Raw genomic sequence first — 22,178 nt, 5'->3', positions numbered from 1 at the left:
CCATAAATAAAATACAGGAAGAAAACATCACTGCGCAGATAGACAATATTAAAAAACAGGTAACTATGACAACCGCAACATTGACATTTCACGTCAAATGTCATTTATGTTAGAGTTGTGATGATATTTATTATTTTTAAAATAAGTTCAACTGAAATTACGTGACATATTTATTAAAGTCTAGTGTTTATTAATTCAGTGCTCTGAGTTGGGAACGGATTGAATAGCTTAGATAATAATATAAAATAAATACATAAGCAAGCTATATAATATATTCTAAGACCTCAACGCTGTAAATTATTTTTATCTATCTGCGTACACAATCACACACAAAAAAATAACAATTGAGCAATTTTCAATAGTTTTATAAAATAAAGTACCCACACTTCAAATTATTTACGATCAGAACAACAAAAAACAGAATAAAATTTACTGTAGATTTTTTTGTATAATTACCCATGGTTCATTATATTTGCGGTATTTTACATTTTATTTGAAAACATTTTCATACATTGCGTAGGCAAGAATAATTTAATGTAAATGTATTTTTAATCATATCGTTGTCTATTTGATTATGTTTTACATTAATATAATATATTATAATTTTCTCGATAGGCATATTGCAAATTGTATAGTGATATCTCTTATTAACTGTTTTCAACTAAGTACATGAAGACGAAATTATGTTTTTAAAATACGTATATTTACTGGGTAACTTATGTAAAGTGATATAAAAATGTACTAAATATAAAATTCATTAAAATTACAATGTCCCAAAATATTTAAATACATTTAAATGGTAACACTTAAAATGGCAATTTAATTGCATATAAAATATTTCTCTTATCTCATCCTTGACGCCGAATACTCAAACCTAACTCAAATTTGAGCCGTCGTTAAAACACCAAGTCACAAAATTAAGTGACGTTTAAGTAAACGGAGGTGAATAACTTCTAGCTTATAATGGATTAAGTACAGTGGGTGTATATTTTCCCGTCAACCTTCAGTACAATCATCAGATTAACTAGTCCATCCATCACCAAATTATATTGGTGGTAACACTGCAATGGAAAAACTAATGTCACGTGCTATACAGACAATTAATTGATATTTCTATCTAATACTAAAAATATTTTAAGTTTGGTTATAAGTTTTATTTAAAATTACACTGGTTGTTAAAAGCACCTAAATTCAATTCATACGAATAAAAAGCAAAGATAAATATCTAATAAATACAGAGTCAAAATAATTTGAATATATGAAAATAGTTTTTATTTCGACATAATTGAGCACTTGAGTATTTTTTCTTTAAAAAAAAGCATACAGACAGGCATTTGTGAAGAAACTGGAGGTTTATATATTATTTTCAAAATTTACATTCCTTGCAGTGTTAACACGGTACTTAAATATGTATACGACTAGTATATCATCTATGTCTTTAAAACTACGTTTATTTTTATGCTGGTAACATCACAGGAAATTATGGTACAGAATAAAAATAATTCGTTATTGCTATCATATTTTTGTTAATGTTAAAGTTTGAATTGATTTTTGTGGAATAAACATGTCTTTATTTAATCTATCTATTCTATTTGAATTTGATAATATGTATTCCATAGGTTAAATAAAATGTTATAAAATATGTAATTAATTTAGTAAAAAATCAACAGTTTTCCAAGATATTTCAAAAAATATTGAGCATTAGTACAATTTTTTTCATTTATTATGTAAAAATATTACGGATATAGCAAGCAGAGGTCTTTATTACAAAAATTTACTTAATTCAAGCTGCAACATTACCAATATCTGTTTGTACGTATTGTCATGCTACTTTATTTCGTTCGAGTCCTTATCATTTATCATTAACCGACATCGGCCCTTTGAATATGTGGACGATTACAATAATATCTAAAGATTAAATTTATGTAATAATTACATTAATGGACCCTTTAAAATTTCCAATAAGGCACCCTCATACCATAACTAACGCCAGACTAAATTACGCAATTATAATACACAATTAAAAACGTAATACGTGAGCAATTTAAAAACTAATCAGTCCCTAACAATAGGGACTTTCAGTCAGTGAGACAGCTCACTATGTGCGACCGTTTTACTTTATCTATTTTATATAATTCAGCTTGTATATAATGGCATTGCATCTCTGAAGCCTTCAACATTCACAATAATAATGCCAAAATTTCTTCAAATCTTGCTTGAAGTGTAAGTGGAAATTTTCTAACCACAATTATTGGTTGTATAAAATACTATTTATATAAACGGGGGAGAACCCCCGTATATTTCTATATGAGCTATTTCTTTATCGTACAATTTAAACGTTTGAAACTGTTATATTGAATTTTTGTTTGCACTTTCCTATAGATAATGTCAGCGAGCTTTGTCTCAGTAAAAACGGTACTTATAAAATATTACACATAACTCTCCGGCAATTTGAAAACACTGTACCTCCTGCGTTCAGATAAAATAAATGCATTATCTGAATGTATGAGCGATTCCCGTTCTACTTCAGTGAAATCTGCTTTCACGAAATCCCTATTTAGAATGCTTTTTAGCTCATCCAGACTACGACTGATGTTTTCCGTTTTGTCTATGAAATTTAATTCTTGCAATTTTCCTTCTCTACTACTGGAATTTGAATTGTCTTTGCTCAGAGGTTGATACGATGCTTCTTTATGGTTGAGCAATTTATGGGAACCAGAAATTATTAATGTTGAACCTCGACGGATTGTTTCTCTGCCCAATTCGACAATCTCTATGGAGTTTTGACCGAGAACGAGGTTTTTGTACGCTTTAATGAAAATGTAGATAATTGCAACAATGCCTGTTATTATAATGGAGTAAGAAATGATGGGAGCTGCTATTGGACCAAACGCTGTAGCGAGGAATATAAGTCGCCATATTGGTGTAGTTACTTCTTCTATTCCCTGCAAAATATAACATAAATATGTACAAACTATAGAACTATTGTCTATACCATTTTGGTTAACATTATCTGAATTCGCCTTTATTAATGTTTCGAAAGAAAAATCGTTATCATTGCTTTCAAAATGCGTTAATTTGAAAACTAAGTTCGTTTCGTTGGAATGTATCTTAGTTTTCAAATTGCATCACTGGGCAATGAACATTGCAAATCAATTAGCGTTCTTTTAATAAAACATATAAAAGTAATAGCATTAATATAAAATACACGGCAGTACAGTCTACCATAATATATAGCTATGTTAAATAAATAAATTTTATAGAGGACTGGAATTACGAATAACCCGAACAGAATCAGAAATTTTCAATTTTTCAAAATTATAACAAATGATGAATAATTTAAACTGTTGAAATATAATGATGATTTCTTACCTCTTGTAGCCACATAACAGGAAATACCATATCAGGGAACTTATGTATATTGTTTACTCGAATATTTGCTGCGCGGTCTACTTTTAAATTCAATTGTACTCGGATTTGACCCTCTAAGGGTACACCAATTTTCTGTAAATACAATAACAATTAAATTAAGTATAACATTCTTGTGATGATATTACAACACCTAAGCGAGTAAAGTGAGCTAGTTACTATCCAATAAACATTTTATGGCATTACTGACATAGTTATAGTTTGAGCTTTGACATAAACTTTTTCATTAATTACTATAATTGATTAATTCATAAAACAATTGTTAGATTTAGATAGTAAAGATCGCAAGACCTTTCAGTACACCACTTTTTGTTGTTTGTTCTAAATATGATATGAAATATTAAAACTTATATTTTACTTATTCACTAAATGATTAATATATGGTTATAAGTTTGCTTCTTAATTGTTTATGGAGCTTTTAACAAAATTATTACTAACTTATTAAACAAAAATATGGAAACCTTCATAAAAATTATACAAATATTTTTCAAAATCAGATGATATTTAGAAAATCTTAACAATAACATATAATACTATTCAGATATATATATCCTAGCTGTACCCGGCAAACGCTGTTCTGCCTTACTCTTATCATTTAGGGGTATGAAAATAGATGTTGGCCGATTCTCATAGATACCGGATAAGCACAAAAAATTTCATCAAAATCGTTCAAGCCGTTTCGGAGGAGTATGGCAACGAAAACTGTGACACGAGAATTTTATATATTAGATTTATTTCAATTGCACGCAAAAGGATTTATGTTTAATATTCTTTATTATCTTACCGGCTGTATCAAAAAGTATGATTCGTGTTTCTCCTTTTCGGGTTTCAAACCTTCAAAGTCTTTCAGTAGCGACGGATCGGCATCGTAGAAATGTGGATATGATAGGTATACTGGAGCATCTGGAATAAATGGGTTATTATAAGTTTTTTTTGCTATCATCATCACCATCAGCCCATATATGTTCCCACTGCTGGGACACAGGCCTCCTATGAGGGGGTCTAGGCCTTAATCCACCACGCTGGCCAAGTCAAGGCCAAACTCAAATATTTATTTATTCAATTTGACTTCTTCTAGAAGCACTTTCGAATCGTCATAACATTTACATTTAACAACGGTTCGGAAAGCAGTTTCTACAGATAAGAGCTGGTAAGAAACTCTATAGTTGCTCTTTAAAAATAATATCAATTTTACATTTTAATTCTACATAATATTGGATATGTATATAACAATGATGACAATGAACTGTCCTGTGGTTCTTAAGCGACAACATTCCATGGATTTATTTATTACCAATAATTCAAACAATTACTCAATTCATTATTCACCAACTTTTTTATTTTCAACGATCCATTACAAGAGACGTACTTAGCCATCTTATTAAATATTTTTTACTGTATTAATTCTTTTATATGTATTTACTCACTGTACTGGCATGGGCTGATATTCTGCAAGCCTCTGGGAGGACACTTCTCCGTTTCACAAAAGCATTTATTTTCCGGATTCGCTTCTACATTCTCTAGCGTTGACTCTGGTGGTGTGTATAGACCTACTTGGATACCTGAAAAGTAAGTCATCGTCATCATCATCATATACTACACAACATAACGATTGTTATCAGTATCATCATCAGTAACATCATCATCCCTATCAACTTCACAATAATTTACATCACAACTAACAGCAAAATCAATAGAAACAAAATAACCATTGCCATCATCACCGATAACAACAACATTATCACTAACACCATCATCATCAAAATCATCGCAATCATCATCACCATACAATAGCATCATCATCTTTATCATAATTATCCTAATCATCATCAGCATCATCAGTTCTATTCTATTCTAATGTAAATTGTTTTCTAGCTTCTGATGAATTCAATATTCCTAACGCCTCATACCCTCTGATACAATGAGGTCTTCACATTAGTATTACTAAGAGGTCACCCATCAATACACTGACCGCGCCTTGAGATACTTAACTCGCATATTATAAAATTAATACGTAGAGTTATACAGTTAAAAATTAGTGCATATAAATAAACATATCACATGCCTAGGTATATAAATAAGTATCTCATAATTAATTATACTATGAACTCAACAATTATACGCAGCGATTATTATTCAAAATAAATCATAATATATTAACATAAATACTGGTGCATGAACAATTTAAAAATATGTACTACTTAAATTCTATTATCATAATTAAAATAAATGTTACACGAATTAAATTTGTATGTAACTTATATGAACTGTATTGCACAGAAAAAGTATGACATCGTATTAATATAAAGTTTGTATTTCGGAACGTATTTTAAAGTGTATTTTAATTACCAATGAAGTAGACATAGTTAAATAATAATAATAAATAGTAAACATAGTTAAAAGAACTGATAAACACGCTGATATGATAAAATCAATTAAATTGTCTCATTAGCTCTAATACAGAGTACATTATAAATTATTAAATCGTGGCCATTCTGATCAGGATAATAAAATGAACTCACGATACTATTGTTTTGTCATCGATCCTTGATAAGTGCACAAAGCTTGAATTAAATCTGTCCACTTAATGTGGATCAAAATCGAGTCTAAGTGAGTAGTTACATACAAAAATGTAAAGTTACTAAAAGTTTAATAGAATGTAACAGCATTGAAAACATTAGAAAAAGCATGTCTTTTGAGAGCAGTCGACGTGGGTTAGTATGCTACAAATTAGATAATTAATATATTCCTGTAAAATCATTGAAAATCTCACCATTTTTATACACATCCTTTCGGTATTTCATCGGTAGAATTCTGCATAGATCCTTATCGTAAATATAAACTGTATCTGCTTTTGTGATAGACCTTGGCGGGAAGAAAGATCCCTCTGACGCCCTAAAAATACAATATTATTAAAGCACCTAATACGTTGAGAAATTTTCAAAGAATAGAAAAAAATTGATCACGAGGCAGGATTCGAACCCGCGTTTTTTGCCAAACCGTAGCATCGCCTAGCCTCTCGGCCACAGTAATCGAATTTCTTCTACTCTTTCGGTTTTATGTGCCTAAGGGAAACCCCACGCCATCTATTGAGATGATTAAGAACCATCACCAGCAATACACACAACCAATGCATCTAATATGTTTTTTTGTAAAGTAATTAGCGATGAAGGAGCTGATGGGTCGCTTGATGGTAAGCGCTACCACAACCCGTGAACATATATAGAGGCGCAACGCCTCAGTTAATGGATGGGTGAATTATTGGTGAGGGTAGTAAAGGAAAGGACTGGGAAGGAAACGCATATGGGCCGTCAGCTTTCCCAAAAAGTAGTTATAGAACTTATTAAGGCCGTATTCAAAGATATTATTCTAGATTTTAGCCAGATTCTTCACTAGAAATTACATATTTTTTACACATGCATTTGTATCAAATATACGATTTTTTTCAGACTTTTCGGTATAGATAGGTATGTATACGTATGTCCAAATATCAGTATATAATTATAATATTAAATGGCGTGTCTATTTATCTGATAGCCTAAATAAAGCGAAATCGAAACGGCTTACGGCATTATGACTATTTTAAAACCCCCAAAAGTGATAAGTTTTCTACTAATATATAAATATAAATATATATAAATGTATAAAGTGGAAAGATTTGCGTTTTTGTACGCACGTTTATAATGTATTCACCCGAAAACTACGAAACTACTGGATCGATTTAGAAAATTCTTTCACCGTAACAAGCTGACTGAGGGATGTCGACTATGTAGGTAGGTAAAGCTGGGACGAATCGGTAGTATAAATAATTCGATTTCAGAGAAGTAAATACAAGTTTAAAGGATGCCCATTGAAACCATAGCTAAAGGTTATCTTAACTAAATAATATATGAGGAAAATAAACAAATTGAAACAAACAGAGGAAGTTTGTTTCCTCAACCTTTTTACTTCGTACTTATTAAAATATTTGATTATGATAAGAGAAGTAACGTAAATTGAAATATTTTTGACGTTTGCACATCAATTTTATATATAAGTTTTTATTATAAGTAAAACTATTTAAAAAATCTCTGGTACCTCCCCACTTTCTGAATGGGACCAATTGACAACAATCAAACACTAAAATAATAGGGAAAGCGTTTTTTATTAATTTATTAACAGAATAAAAATTTAGTAACAAACTCAAATAAAATAAAAAATTAGATCTTCAATATTATATCACTACATAGTAAAAAGTCGCTTTCTTTATCCCTATGTCCCTATGTATGGTTAAACCTTTTAAAATGCATAACGGATTTTGATGGAGTTTTTTTTAAATAGATAAAGTGATTCAAGAGGAAGGTTTATAAGTATAATAAAATCTATAAAACTAATGTGAATTTAACGCTTGCGAAGCCGCGGGCAAAAGCTAGTTTACTATACATCCATCGCTAAATCTGTCTATCTATGTATAATTCGCTAAATGTCGCTAAGCGTTCTCGAGAAAGTCATCAGGAGAGAAAATGTACCACGTTTGAAGCCGGGGCGAACCATTAGTTTTTAATAAAAAAATATTACCATTATCCCCGTGCTGTATAATACATAATAATAATATAATTCTTAATTTGCCTTCAAAACTTATTAAGTTACTGAGTTGAATTTACGTTGTGAATTACTAGTGTCTAAAATACGAGTACCTAGGTCGTTAAAAGACCTATAGTTTATTTCATTATTAGGATTAGTCATATAAACACGCGATCAGGTAATAAATTAAATTTAATGCGACATCTTATCTCAATCAGATGCACGGGGAATCCCCTTTACCATGAAATACAACATAAAATTATATTGCTAAGAATTTTTAAATTATTATGACCACGTCTGTTTGTAATACTTTATGTATGTTTAGAATGTAATTTAGCATAGGTACATATTCCATATTAGGATTTTTTTAACTATTCGGTTTTACTGTAAGACTTTAGTAATATTACTTTACTAGCTGCGCCCCGCGGTTTCACCCGCGTAAGTCCGTATCCCGTAGGAATATCGGGATAAAAAATAGATGTTGGCCGATTCTCAGACCTACCCAATATGCTTACCAAATTTCAGAGGAATCGGTCAAGCCGTTTCGGAGGAGTATGGCAACGAAAACTGTGACACGAGAATTTTATATATATAAAGATATAATTGGTTATAGTTGTGTATGTGTGTATGCGTGTATGTGTGTGAGACACTGTCATTGTAATAGGCGAGTTCAACTGAGAATAGAAACGTCAGTGATTTATGTGTTAATTGTGTGTCAAGCCCAGGGTTCCCCTTTCAACCCTCTTGGGTAGGTCCCCTTCCAGCCCCCTTGGGTAGATCCCCTTCCAGCACCCTTGGGTAGGTCCCCTTTCAGCCCCTTAGGTAGGTCCCCTTCCAGACCCCTTGGGTAGGTCCCCTTCCAGCCCCCTCGGGTGGGAGGTGGCCCCTTCCAAGTCCACTTCTTCATTATCATCGTCAATCCTTACCTTGTGCTTTATCCCTTAAAAGCGGGCAGCGCATTTGCAGTGGCCCTACAAATGCTCATGGGCGGTGATGATCGCTTACCATCAGGTGTACCACCAGCTCCGCTGCCCGCTATTAAATAATAAACGTCGTTTGAGAAATTAGGTTAACTTGGAAATCTTTTATGTATTTTAAAAACGGCTTATGTTATTTTTCCTAATCTTTCATAACATTGAAACATACGGCACGTCCTAACTGAGATTATTAATTCGTATAAATAAATACTTATGACATCACAAAATGGCGTAGAATCGATCCTATTCTTAGTTGAATCGCATAGTATGCTTATTTGTCTATTAGAATAAGATGGTATTTAATCAAAACATGTTTATATTAAGAAATAAATTATATCAACTATATTTTCTTTTATTTAATACCTTTCCTAAGGTTGGCAATTGACAAAATTTAATAATACTACATATCCTTATATCCCTAAGTATGCTTAAGTCTTTAATACTACCTAACTGATTTTGTGGGTTTTTTTTAATAGATAGAGTGATTCAAGTGGAAGGTTTATATGTATAATAACATCTATTAAACTACTCTGAATTAAGGCGTGCGAAGCCGCGGGCAAAAGCTAGTCTAGAACGATAAGAAAGCCCATCTATGTTTTTTTCTTTTTTTATATCAACTGAGCTGGTGGTTCGCCTGGTGGTAAGCGATCACCACCGGCCAGAGGTAGGGCTGCTACAAATGCGTTGCCCGCTTTAAATGAGATAAAGGATATGGACAGGATATGACGACGGGAGTAAAGGAACGGGAAAGGTGAGGAAATGAATATGAAGGCCTCCAGCTCTCCGACCCACCGAACAAAACACAGTAGCTTGCTAGTTCTATGAAATAATTCGCCGAACTTCTGTGGGGGTGTAGCACCTTCTCCGGTGAGAGCTGGCACTATCGTGCTCGACTCCCGCACTAAGTATTTAAAAAAATAATAGTTAAATGTGTTGGTAATCGTAAAAGTCGTGAACGGCTAGACCCATTTGGCAATATTTTTAACGTTTTTGTTAAGGAACAAAGAAGGTTCTCATGGCGAGAAAAACTGTACCAATAGTGTGACATTAAGATATGTCACTCATTAATATATATGCATTTAAATAATACACATTTGTATATATTGTGTAAATTCGCAATATCATATTGACGTCTTATACAATCAAATTTTAAGCAATGAAGCCACAGATTAAACTTTAATGTTGGTTTTATATTTTATCTGTGGCGACATATGTCATATTTAACATTTGGCATTGCATTTTGCTTTTGATATATTTAATGGTCTGTTTATTCGCGCAGTCGCTTATCAAGCGTTGTGAGATGCGTAGGCGCATTTAAATATAATTGTATTTCATCGTTTGACAGGTAAATAATAAAATTTTTATCAATTATTTATATATATAGTGATGACTGTGACTGTGACAATTTATTGAATTTAAATTGTAATTACAATATATTAATAATAGCTTAGTATGTTATGCGTTTATTAATAGATTTTCGCACATCGAGGTTGTTTCATTAGCATTTTTGCATTATGTTTAAACACTAGAAATTCCACCAGACTATGCCTGTCGTTTGGAAAAATAAAAAAAAATTTAAGTTTCTTAATTTTCTTTTTTTCTGAAAATATATATATGTATGTTTTCAACATTGCAAAATAGTCTCTCATACATGATAAATAACAGCCGAATAGATCGAGCAGTTTTGCAGTAACATTGAGGTATTATTTATATATTTTTTTAACTATCATAAAATATCGCAATTTTCGAGGTCATTTTTGTTTCTATGCCGATTGCATATTTTACATACTTTGTCAATCTCATTATATAAACTACTTAAGAGAAGTGTTTCTATTAAAAAAATTTGTTTAATAACAGCAAAAATACTATTTTGGATATTTATATAATCCATAATAATGATTTTTATTTATCATATATATTTTTAAATAACTGTATCTGTAGATTTCAAAGAAATTCTTTTAAATTTTAAAGAAGCCTAAAGTTCTGTCTTAACAAGCTCAAAAATATTTTATATTTAATTCAGTCGAATTGATACACCCTCCTTTATTCGAAGTTGGCTGAAAGTGCAAGAATCACCATAAAATATATACGGCAATTTAACATAGTATTGTGATTGTATCGTATTGACGAAGCGTGATCTATTTTTTGTTGAATCGGTAAAATCATAAAACTATATAGTCTATTCTCTACACCACAGATAATATAATACTATACTAATTATACTATACTAGCTTTTTTAGGCCGCGGCTTCGCCCGCGTAGAATTCGCTTATATCGCGCGACATGGTAAGGAGTATTTTCTTCGCATTAAAAAGTATGGTTTGTTCTTTTCCACGTTTAGCTCCACCTTCACATCAAGTTTCATCAAAATCGGTTTGACGATCGAACTTTCATACAAACTTTCATCCCCTTTTCCAACCCTTTCTACCCTTTTTTCGCGATAAAAAGTATCCTATGTCCTTTCCCAAGTTCAGTTCTATCATCATACCAAATTTTATCAAAATCGGTTCAGTGGTTTAGGCGTGAAAGCGTAACAGACAGACAGACAGACAGAGTTACTTTCGCATTTATAATATTAGTAGGGAAGTAGGGATGTTATGACAATAAATATTTTTTTCATTTTTAATATTTCAATAGACTGCAAATAAGGAGGTTATCAAATAGAATATATTTTTTTTCTTTGTAACCTCAGAATTTTCGACCGCTGAACCGATTTTGATGATTCTCTTTTATTTGAAAGACTTTTAATATAATTTTCGTCTAAAGGTAAGCGATCACCATCACCGCATGAGCAAAGTATTAACGAGGGAAATAAAAACAGGGACTGGGAAGGGTGAGGGAAAGGAAACGAGCCTCAGAACACGCAGACGAAGATTTTGTGATTTTATGTTTGTTGTTTATAACATTAAGACAAAATCAGTACGAATATAATCTTCTAGAATATTTGATGATAAAACCAACCTGATATCATTACAGGGCCTGTTCTTCCAGTGCGGTAGATGGTCCAAACCATTAATTTTATCTAAATATCCAAACTTCGTCATATCCTGACCTGAATAAATCGTTGATACTTCCGATAGTGTACCGTTTCTCTAAAAGAAAAACCGGGTATTAGACATATATAAAAAACACACTCGCCAATTATTTAAAGTTATTGTTTTGAGTGTATAGTTTTTCAAAATTCAACCTTACGTAAATTGCTTAAAGTTGTTTTTAGATCGTCGTCTAGATGCGAGTGTCACGAGGCTGGAATGAGCGCACAATCCTACTAATATTATAAATGCGAAAGTTTGTAAGGATATGTGTGTGTTTGTTGCTCTTTCACGCAAAAACTACTGAACCGATTGCAATGAAATTTGGCACGTAGATAGCTGGATAACTGGAATAACATATAGGCAACTCTTTATCCCGATATTCCTACGGGATACGGACTTACGCGGGTGAAACCGCGGGGCGCAGCTAGTTTGTAATATTGCGCTCATTTTATTCGGATGTTTTTGAAACTATGGGTATGCATCTTGGGCATATCTACTATATAAATGGTATATCTAATTCTGAAGGTCTAATATGTATCTATATCTATTATGTATGTCAATGTCTTAGGGGGATATTACACTATCATTTATCTTGGATCATACCAGTGATCATGTTATTTTTTTTCCATTTCAATTGACAATTTTGATGAAAAAATTTACCATATCACTATATATATTCTACTGTCCAATAAAATATGACTCATAGGTATATGTTGGAAATAAATCTATATTTAGATACTTTAATTAAAATATATAAACTTACCGCTAGTAGTAAGCCCATTTGACTGTTCGGTCGTTTGCCTTTGGGGTAGAAATAATGAGCCAATGTCACCAACGGGTCGTTGTACCTGCGGATAATATAATATTATATATTTGTAGCTTATCAATATTATTTATTAAATTTACACTCCGTTTTGTAAAGAGTAATGGACCAGAGAGTTCTCGTTATTTGCGATGTTGTGTGAAACAAAGAAACAATTTTATTTAATTTGTTTTTATGTCAACAAACTATAGTATATTCATAATATTACATATACACTAGCTGTGACCCGCGGTTGAAACCGCGTAAGTCCGTATCCCGTAGGAATATCGGGATAGAAGTTGCCAATATGTTATTCCAGTTGTCCAGTTGTCTGCGTACCAAATTTCATTGCAATCGGCTCAACAGTTTTTGCGTGAAAGAGCAACAAAAAACTAAACTAACCCTAAACCCTCCCACCAACGACATTGTCCCCCATTCTTTCTCCTGTAATACCTTGGCCACCACTCGGATATATCTATCTCATTTATATTTTAGGAACTCATCGTGTGGGCTGTCCATTCCCACTTCAATTTCAATTGAATTACACTTACCCAAACACAAGCTCTTCGGCTGTCACATGGACGAATGGCTTGGCTCGCTCCCTGTAAGTGAGAGTGAGGCCTGACACCAGTAGATTGAACACCCAGCCCGCCATGTTCGGCGAGAACGACGTCACAGTCTGGAAATATTGATATTTAGTATTTGATATTACGGTGACGTATGTGAAGATTTCTCTAATATTATTATAGTAGCTGCGCCCCGCGGTTTCACCCGCGTAAGTCCGAATCTCGTAAGAATATCGGGATAAAAAGTTGCCTATATGTTATTCCAGTTATCCAGCTGTCTACGTACCAAATTTCATGGCAATTGGTTGAGTAGTTTTTACGTGAAAGAGTAACAAACATCCATACATCCATACAAACTTTCGCATTTATAATATTAATAGGATTATGGCGGCAAATATCTTTGAAGAACTCGTTTCCTCTTCCTCACCCTTCCCATTCTTACCTGTCGTCAATGCTTTCCTTATCCTTTACACCATGTAATCGTTTAACGGATTCGCAGAGGCTCCACCTCTGCGAATGTTCATGGGCGATGGTGCTTACCATCAGGTGAACCACCAGCTCAGTTGCCCGCTATGATATAAAAAAAGAAAGTTGTAACCGTCTAACTATCACGGTTTGTAATCACAGACTGACGGACACACAGACAGACATTTAAAAAGTGAAGACACGAACGTAATCTTCTATGACTTGTAGTCATTTGTCATTAAAACACTAAATATTACAACGATAACACAGTTTTTGAAAGAAATCCCCATAATATTTTATATGAATTAAAATTCCGTTACCCATCCACATACTAACCGCGTCATAGATTACTTAACCTTAAATATCATCACCAAGTAAAGCACAATACACGGCGTAATACTCGACCAAAAGAAACATTTTTATATCCAAATTACATTAAAAACCTCACCAAAAGCGGTATATTCGGTACGACCAGTTTCTGCGTCTTGTCCACAGACAGCTCGGGCACAAACCTCAATATCTTATTGTGTTGAAACGTCACCGTGTCATTGTCGTGAAATCTTATGTTCACTTTCTCCATATCCTCTCTGTTAAACAAAAATTTACATCACTACAGCATATAAGAAAGAAAGAAGAAAGAAATAAGAAAGAAAGAAGAAAAAAGAAGAAAGAAAGGAGAAAGAAAGGAGAAAGAAAGAAGAAAGAAAGAAAATACATTTATTTATACGAGGTAAAGTTAATAAAGAATAATTTGATTTACATAAAGTTGAATAAGCCTCGTATAAACGGGAGATCCACTCAGTGTATAAGAGTTAGACTCTTTAGCCCATTAAAGGAACTTAGACTCTCCATATAAAGCAAAGCAAGCTTGTATGTGGAAGTCGAGCACACTTCGGCAATTGGACCAGCTCACATCAGGTAAGTACCACACCACACAGACCGGCGTGAATAGCATGCCATTGTATTCCGTCCGTCTCCTTGGTACAGTGGTTAACGCGTGAGCGTAGAACCGTGGGGTCATGGGTTCAATTCCCAAATGTCTCGGTCTGGCAGGACACAGAAGGCTGATCACCTACTTGTCCGTAAAGAAAATCGTTCAGTGAAACAGATGTTCATCATCTGCCCCATACCCCACTAGGGGACACGGGACTTCACTTTTTTTTATTGTATTTCGTAGGGTGAGTGGGGGAGCTGGAGGCCCATTTCCTCATAACCCTACACAGTTCATAACTTCTGTCTAGTCATCAATCCTTTCCTTCTCTTACCCATTAATAGCGGACAGCGCATTGTTCATGGGCGGTGGTGATCCCTTACCATCAGGCGAACCACCAGCTTGGTTGCCTTTCACATAAAAAAGGGCGGGAGAGAAAGGAGTTTTAATCCAAATTGAACGCGGGCAAAAGCTAGTTACGTTGTTAATATTACTTGTGTTGTGAGAAATAGCAATCTTCAGCTAGATTTGTGCTTTCATTCTGTATATTAACTACTAGCAGTCCTCCCCGGCTTCACCCGTGGTACATATATAGCCTCAATAAATGGGCTATCTAATACTGAAAGAATTTTTCAAATCGGACCAGAAGTTCTTGAGATTAGTGCGTTCAAAAAACACACAAACTCTTCAGCTTTATAATATTAGTGTAGTATAGATTATTGCATTGTGAGAATCTTCTAGACATTTTCGGGTCTCTACGAGATCCTTATAGCTAATCTAATTTTATAAACAGGTGCTTATTTATCTATTACGTTTTTAATTCCTTTTTCACGTTATATAAAGATCTCGGACATATTTATCAACCTGACATCAATAAAACATAAAGAAGTGGTTCCATTAATGTCTTGGACAAACAGCTTAATGCATTCGAATAAATTATGAATGCACTGATTAACAATTTGTTATTAGTCAATGTTAAAAGGACATCTCAAAATTTGTTTTACGCTATCCAGCGATTACATATCGCAAAAAAACTGAAAATTAAACATGTTTTTATCCAATTAGACTTCTAGAAGTATTTTGAATTGTTATAAGATAGTTTTCATCTGCCAACCCGCACTTGGCCAGCGTGGTAGATTATGGCCTGAACCCCCATAGGAGGCCTGTGTCCTAGCAGGTGGAACATATATGGGCTGATGATGATGATGATGAAGATAGTTTTACCAATTACCACCGGTTTTGGAAAGAAGTATAAAATTTTAACATTAAGACATCTGCACGGAAGCCTCTATGGGTCCCAAAATGTTAGCAACATAGTGTACGTATTCACATGAGGGAATCGAGCACGCTTCGGCACGAATTGGGCTAGCTCGCACCGGGGAAGTGCCCACAGAAGACCGGCTTGAAATAGTAGCATGCTACTGTGTTTCGTACGATGAGTGGGGGATCCGGATGCCCGTCTCCTTTTCCTCACCTTTCCCAGTCCACTCTCTCTTTTCAGTCGTCAATCCTTTCCCTTACCCCTTAAAGTGGACAGCGCATTCACAGAAGCACTACCTATGCTCTGTTCACGGGCGGTGGTGATCGTTTACCATCAGGCGAACCACCAGCTCTGTAGTCCGCTATGATATAAAAAAAGACGTAGGTCGGGTGCGTTCGTCCCGCGTTTGCCCCTTGTCCACTTTTAACCTATCGATCGAGAATCATTTGTTGTTTTAATTGGGAAATGTTGTTGGTGTTGATAATAATTTTTTTATTAAACACATGCCTTATTTTTGTAAGTTGGGAAATGTTGTATAGATGCCCACGGCCTTCCCCGGGGGTCATGTCGGATTCCTACCGACTAAAACCCCACTGTGTTCCGTCAAGCCGCATTGATGAATGGGCCACGGGTACTTGTTGGATTCGTCCGCAAACCAATTTAAATTCATGCCTGGCCCTCTTTAATTGCACTGTTTCACACTACGTATCAATTTTTATTTGTTCGTTTCATTTGAGACCTTTTTCGTGAATAAATTGACTAAATCAACCAAAAGTGGTTTATAATTTTATGACGTAAGCACTTCATGATATATAAATAATAGAAATATTTTTCATGTGTCGTGTCGGTTGTTTTTTAATTCCTTATAATTTATGATTATATTTTTTAGCCGCTATCATGTATCTATAAGAAGATATTTAAATGGATATTTTTTATAATCGATTCATTAAAATATATTATCGTTCTTCCAGTGTAAATGACGTCAAACAATAATTTTTAAATAATTAATAATCGTATAATATATAATAGGGTTCTGTAAAGTACTACCTAAAAATCCTCCAAAATTATTTTAGATATATTTTTAACCGATTGCAACAGAAAGGGGTTTTATTTATTTAACTCTTTAACAATTATACATGGAAGGAAACTTAAAAATAATAATCATCATCATCAGCCCATATATGTTCCCACTGCTGGGACACAGGCCTCCTATGAGGGTTCAGGCCATAATCCACCACGCTGGCCAAGTGCGGGTTGGCAGATGTCACATGTCGTGGAACTTTTAATTCTTGGACATGCCGGTTTCCTCACGATGTTTTCCTTCACCGTTTAAGCAGTGGTGATGTTATCCACATGCGCAGATAAATTGAAAAATCAATTTATTTCCTGCACGCTCGCCCGGTCTCGAACCCCGATTTATCGATTTTGAAGTCCGAGGTTCTCACCACTGAGCCACCACTGCTTTTTTTTTAAATAATAATAATAATGTTTATTATAATAAAGTGTACAATTTGTTTAGCGGCCTTATCACTTAGAAGTGATCTCTTCCAGGCAACCACGGTAAAAGGTAACGAGCATACTGCTATACTATTAGGTTTTGTATATTTCTAGTACATGTATGTATTATCCGTAGTATTATCGATGCGATTGGAATAGGGGTGTCAATGAATTAATGTGTCAAATGTCATTTGAAAAAGAACCTATATTTAAAAGACGTTAATATATCAATAATGTTTACTTTACTTGGCGGACACTTACGAAACAAATACGATTGTTATTTCTTAGCTTCATTGACTAATTGATTTGATAGCTATGACGTCACAAGATGGCGCTAAGCCGATCCTATTCTTGGCTTGATCGCAAAGCATGAATTTGTCTGTGGAACGGAACGCTCTGTATCGTAAATGTTTTGACGGTTATATAACTGGAACACAGTCTGTGTTACTGTTTTTTGCGGAAAATGAAAATTGAACTGTCATATATTAAATATTTTTTATTATTCCTTTTTTTATAAAAGTGCGAGCAATTGAGATTCGCCTGATGGTATGCGATCACCGCCCAGGAATATTTGCAGAGAGCTTTCGCTTCTTCAAATGGCAAGATCGAGAGAATGGATGAGAAGGTGTTAAGGAATGAATATAGGAATAAAGAAAAGGTTTAAGAAGGGTATAGAAAGGAATTGGGGCCTCCAGCTCCAGCTTATATCACGCAATATACTAACTTTATGCTACTGTTTCACGCCAATCTTCTATAGAGGTGTTGTATAATTTTTTCATTAAATCTTCCCATAAAATCTTACCATTGGATAGTATTTAACGATGTAAGGTGGATTCCTACTAATATTATAAATGCGAAAGTTTGTAAGGATGTGTGTGTGTTTGTTGCTCTTTTACGCCAAAACTGCTGAACCGATTGCAATGAAATTTGGTACGTAGATAGCTGGACAATTGGAATAACATATAGGTAACTTTCTATCCCGATATTCCTCCGGGAAACGGACTTACGCGGGTGAAACCGCGGGGCGCAGCTAGTCTTCTATAGACGTGTTGTACAACTTGTTTTTCATTAAATCTTCCCATAAAATCTTACCATTGGATAGTATTTAACGACGTAAGGTAATAATATAATATTTTCATTAATTTTATAACTAAAACCGTTATAACGTCTTTAATTTCAGTTAAAAATTCGTCTGTCTGTCCATCTATAATGCATCCAATTATGATCTAAATAAAGTAATATTTTAATGGGCGAACATTTGCGTGTTTTGTGTGTATGTTTGTAATGTTTTCAGACAAAAACGAATGCACCGATTTCAAAAATTCTTTCACCGTTAGAAACCTACAATTTCACTGCGTGAGATAGTCTATGTACAATGGACAAAGCTGGGTCGATCAAATAATTTTAACTAAACGGAAATAAGAAAATTGGCCTCAACCATCGCAATTAATAAAAGACTGCATTATACGTGGTTCAAAACCAAGGCTCTTCATAATCGCTATAAACCTGGCATTTGAGGTCAACCACAGGTCATGTTTAATACATGCTCGAGCATTTTATTTGCAATATTTTCCATTATTTTCATATGTGGTGTTATTGTAGCGTCACGTTTCTCTGAATCGCACAAGCGAAGTTTTTTCGCAACACAGCATATATAATATGTTACCGTAAAAACCCGTTGTGCATGATAACACGTGTAGCTTTGTAACAATAGCGTTTGGTTTATAAACCAGAATTAATTGACGTTTTATTAAGGTCCAAGCTGGTTTATGTTTGAGTGGGAAGCGCCCTACAATCGATTCTGGCCCGCGCCAGCTGCGGCACGCTCGCTTCGCTCGCTCGCCCCATGCGGCGATTCGTAAACAACCTAACACGTCCGACATCATTCCATCGGGGTCTTACTGAAAGGTCAATCATGTAAACTACTTAAAAATCCTTCCATTTTTAATGAAGGAATTCCACCTTCCTTCCTCCATTTTATCATCATCATCATCATCATCATCATGGGAATACTACATATTGTTTATCATGTAATAGCAGTGTCTCAGATGCGAGGCTCTCGGACATGAAACGAGCGTGCAGGGGTTTATTGATTTTTCAATTTATCTGCTCATTATACACATCACCAGTTTTCATCTCCACTGTTTGAACACTGAGGAAACCGACATATCCATGAATGAAAAATTCGATGATGTACTTGGCCAGCGTGTTGGACTATGGTCTGAACACTCATAGGAGGCCCGTGTCTGCAGTGGGTTAAGTAGGCTGATGATGATTATTATCATCATCATGCATCACGAACGCACCACTGAATACGAGAAGCTTCATTATTATTACATTTGTAAGATAAGATAAAATGTGAAAAGGAATAGTTGCTCAATTCCAATTTTATTTGATTTTATAAAATCCTTAATAATGAATTATCTGTTTTATAAATGTGACAGACTTACCTATAGACAAACGGGCCGACTTCATTGAGTTTCGGTTTTTCACCGTTCTCCAAAAACCCCTGGGGGTTTGTTACATTGAATATATACACCTTGGTGAGACGAATAACGCCTGGCCTCTGCCAGTAGCTGTAACTGAGGGAGCCATTCCATAGCCTTAATTCCTGCAAAAAAAAAACATATGTGTCATCTGTCAACTGTCACCTGTCAATATAAAAATGGACTGATATGGCCGTATAGAAAAGCGTAAATCATGAGAAATAATGGCGATTTGCTCTTTTAATGGTTATTACGTACATCGGTATACCACCAAGAATGTATATTTATTGAATGGAAACATCTATAGCCACACGTAAAACCGATTTCTGGCGTGGCGACGCATGCCGTGGCGACGCATGCCGTGGCGACGGCTCACATTTTTTCACATTTAAATAGTAAGCAAAATTAATCCGATCTATTCCCTGTATATTATTATTATTCAGTATAAATATTAAATAAAATATAATTGATGTCGGTACTGTCACATACAGTGGTGTTTTCAAAAATGTTATATATTTATATTATAAATATTTATAAACACTTACCCTGAATATAATATAATCGAGCCATGGCACAAAAGAAAGAACCACACCTAATACGACTGTGCATATACTGAAGGTGATAACTGCTAGGCGTCCTGAAACAAAAAAAAAAGTATAAAAAATATATTTTATAAAGATAAATATACAATTATATTGGACTATGGTCGTCTTTTTGCACGTACATTCATTAAAAAAAAAAACATAAAAACGATGGAATATTATACATTGACTAGCTTTGCCGTGGCCTGTCCCACGTCCCTAGTGAAAGGACGTACATTTACGCGGCGTACAAAATTTCATTCAAATCGATCCAGTAGTTCCTAATATTAGAGTCTTAAATAAATAAAACAAACAAACTCTTCAGCATTATATATTGGTATAGATCTTTCTTAATATATTATAAATGAAAGGTTTGTGGGGATGGGTGTATGTGTATGTGTGTGTATGTTTGTTACTCTTGCACGCAAAAACTACTTAACCGATTGCAATGAAATTTGATACGTATATAGCTGGACAACTGAAATAACACATAGGCAATTTTTTATACCGATACTCCTACGGGATACAGACTTACGCGGGTGAAACCGCGGGGCGCAGTTAGTATTTCAATATTATCAACTCCTCAAACAATATGGACCTTAAAATTGCTTAAGAAATGGTAAAATTTTCTCTTAGAGTCATTTACTTAAATCAATAATTGTTTCCCATCAATAATCTTTTAAAGCAAGGAGGTCTGTTAAAAGAGTTTATAAGTTATAATATATTTTTAATCTGTTCATCAAAGACCTTAAAGTGACGTATAGATTTAAACGTCATTTTAAGGTCTTGATGACCTCAAGATACCAAGGAATAATATGATTTATCTTATTAACAAGGATAGTGTTTGGGAACTTCTCTATATAAAATTATGCAACTATGCAATATATAACCTGAGAGCACCAGACGTTCCTATAGTTAATTCAATTATCTAAATTAAGTACTACCTGTATTTTGACCGCCACCGTCTTGGGTTCGATTCCCGGTGGGGACTCACATAAAAATGTCTCAGTCTCGGACACAGAAGGCTGATCACCTATTCGTCCACAAAGAAATTCGATCAGTGAAACAAATGTATATCATTTACCCCATACCCCCTTAGGGGACACAAGACTTCACGTAAGTGACTATTTTCCTTTCACTTATGAATTCAAATCAATTATCAAATGTAATTTTGTCTTTTCTATCAAATCAAACACATTTTGTGCTAAAAAAAGAAAACAAAAATTGACATACCATTTTAAGAATTTTTATATTTGTGAATTTGCGCTAACTTTGACTTCTGAATATTTTTTTTACCCAAATGTTTTTATAATGCAATAATTTAATTAATGTAATTTAGATATAATGTCAAATATCCTACTAATATTATAAATGCGAAAGTTTGTAAGGATGTGTGTGTGGTTGTTGCTCTTTCACGCAAACACTACTGAACCGATTGCAATGAAATTTGGTACGTAGACAGCTGGACAACTGGAATAACATATAGGTAACTTTTTATCCCGATATTCCTACGGGATACGGAATTACGCAGGTAAAACCGCGGGGCGCAGCTAGTGTTTTTATAATGCGATAATTAATTAATGTAA

General features: G+C 34.0%; 1 protein-coding gene across 1 annotated transcript in view; it reads right to left on the bottom strand.

Annotated features, from left to right (window-relative positions):
* Positions 1–1,613: 1,613 nt before the first annotated feature.
* Positions 1,614–22,178, bottom strand: part of LOC119838105 (scavenger receptor class B member 1) — a 98,379-nt gene continuing 77,814 nt past the window's right edge. Inside the window, exons 3-13 of the mRNA XM_038363918.1 lie at positions 20,557–20,648; positions 19,976–20,136; positions 14,285–14,423; positions 13,357–13,484; positions 12,767–12,851; positions 11,930–12,060; positions 6,203–6,324; positions 4,857–4,991; positions 4,214–4,332; positions 3,373–3,504; positions 1,614–2,945 (exon numbers count right to left, since the gene is read on the bottom strand). Coding sequence (XP_038219846.1) covers positions 2,430–2,945; positions 3,373–3,504; positions 4,214–4,332; positions 4,857–4,991; positions 6,203–6,324; positions 11,930–12,060; positions 12,767–12,851; positions 13,357–13,484; positions 14,285–14,423; positions 19,976–20,136; positions 20,557–20,648 — 1,760 coding nt within the window. The 3' untranslated portion in view covers positions 1,614–2,429. The remainder of the gene's footprint in view (positions 2,946–3,372; positions 3,505–4,213; positions 4,333–4,856; positions 4,992–6,202; positions 6,325–11,929; positions 12,061–12,766; positions 12,852–13,356; positions 13,485–14,284; positions 14,424–19,975; positions 20,137–20,556; positions 20,649–22,178) is intronic.

The sequence above is a fragment of the Zerene cesonia genome, unplaced genomic scaffold (genome assembly GCF_012273895.1).
Source record: "Zerene cesonia ecotype Mississippi unplaced genomic scaffold, Zerene_cesonia_1.1 Zces_u001, whole genome shotgun sequence".
In the NCBI taxonomy this organism is placed as follows: domain Eukaryota; kingdom Metazoa; phylum Arthropoda; class Insecta; order Lepidoptera; family Pieridae; genus Zerene; species Zerene cesonia.
This window is presented reverse-complemented; position numbering and strand designations above follow the sequence as displayed.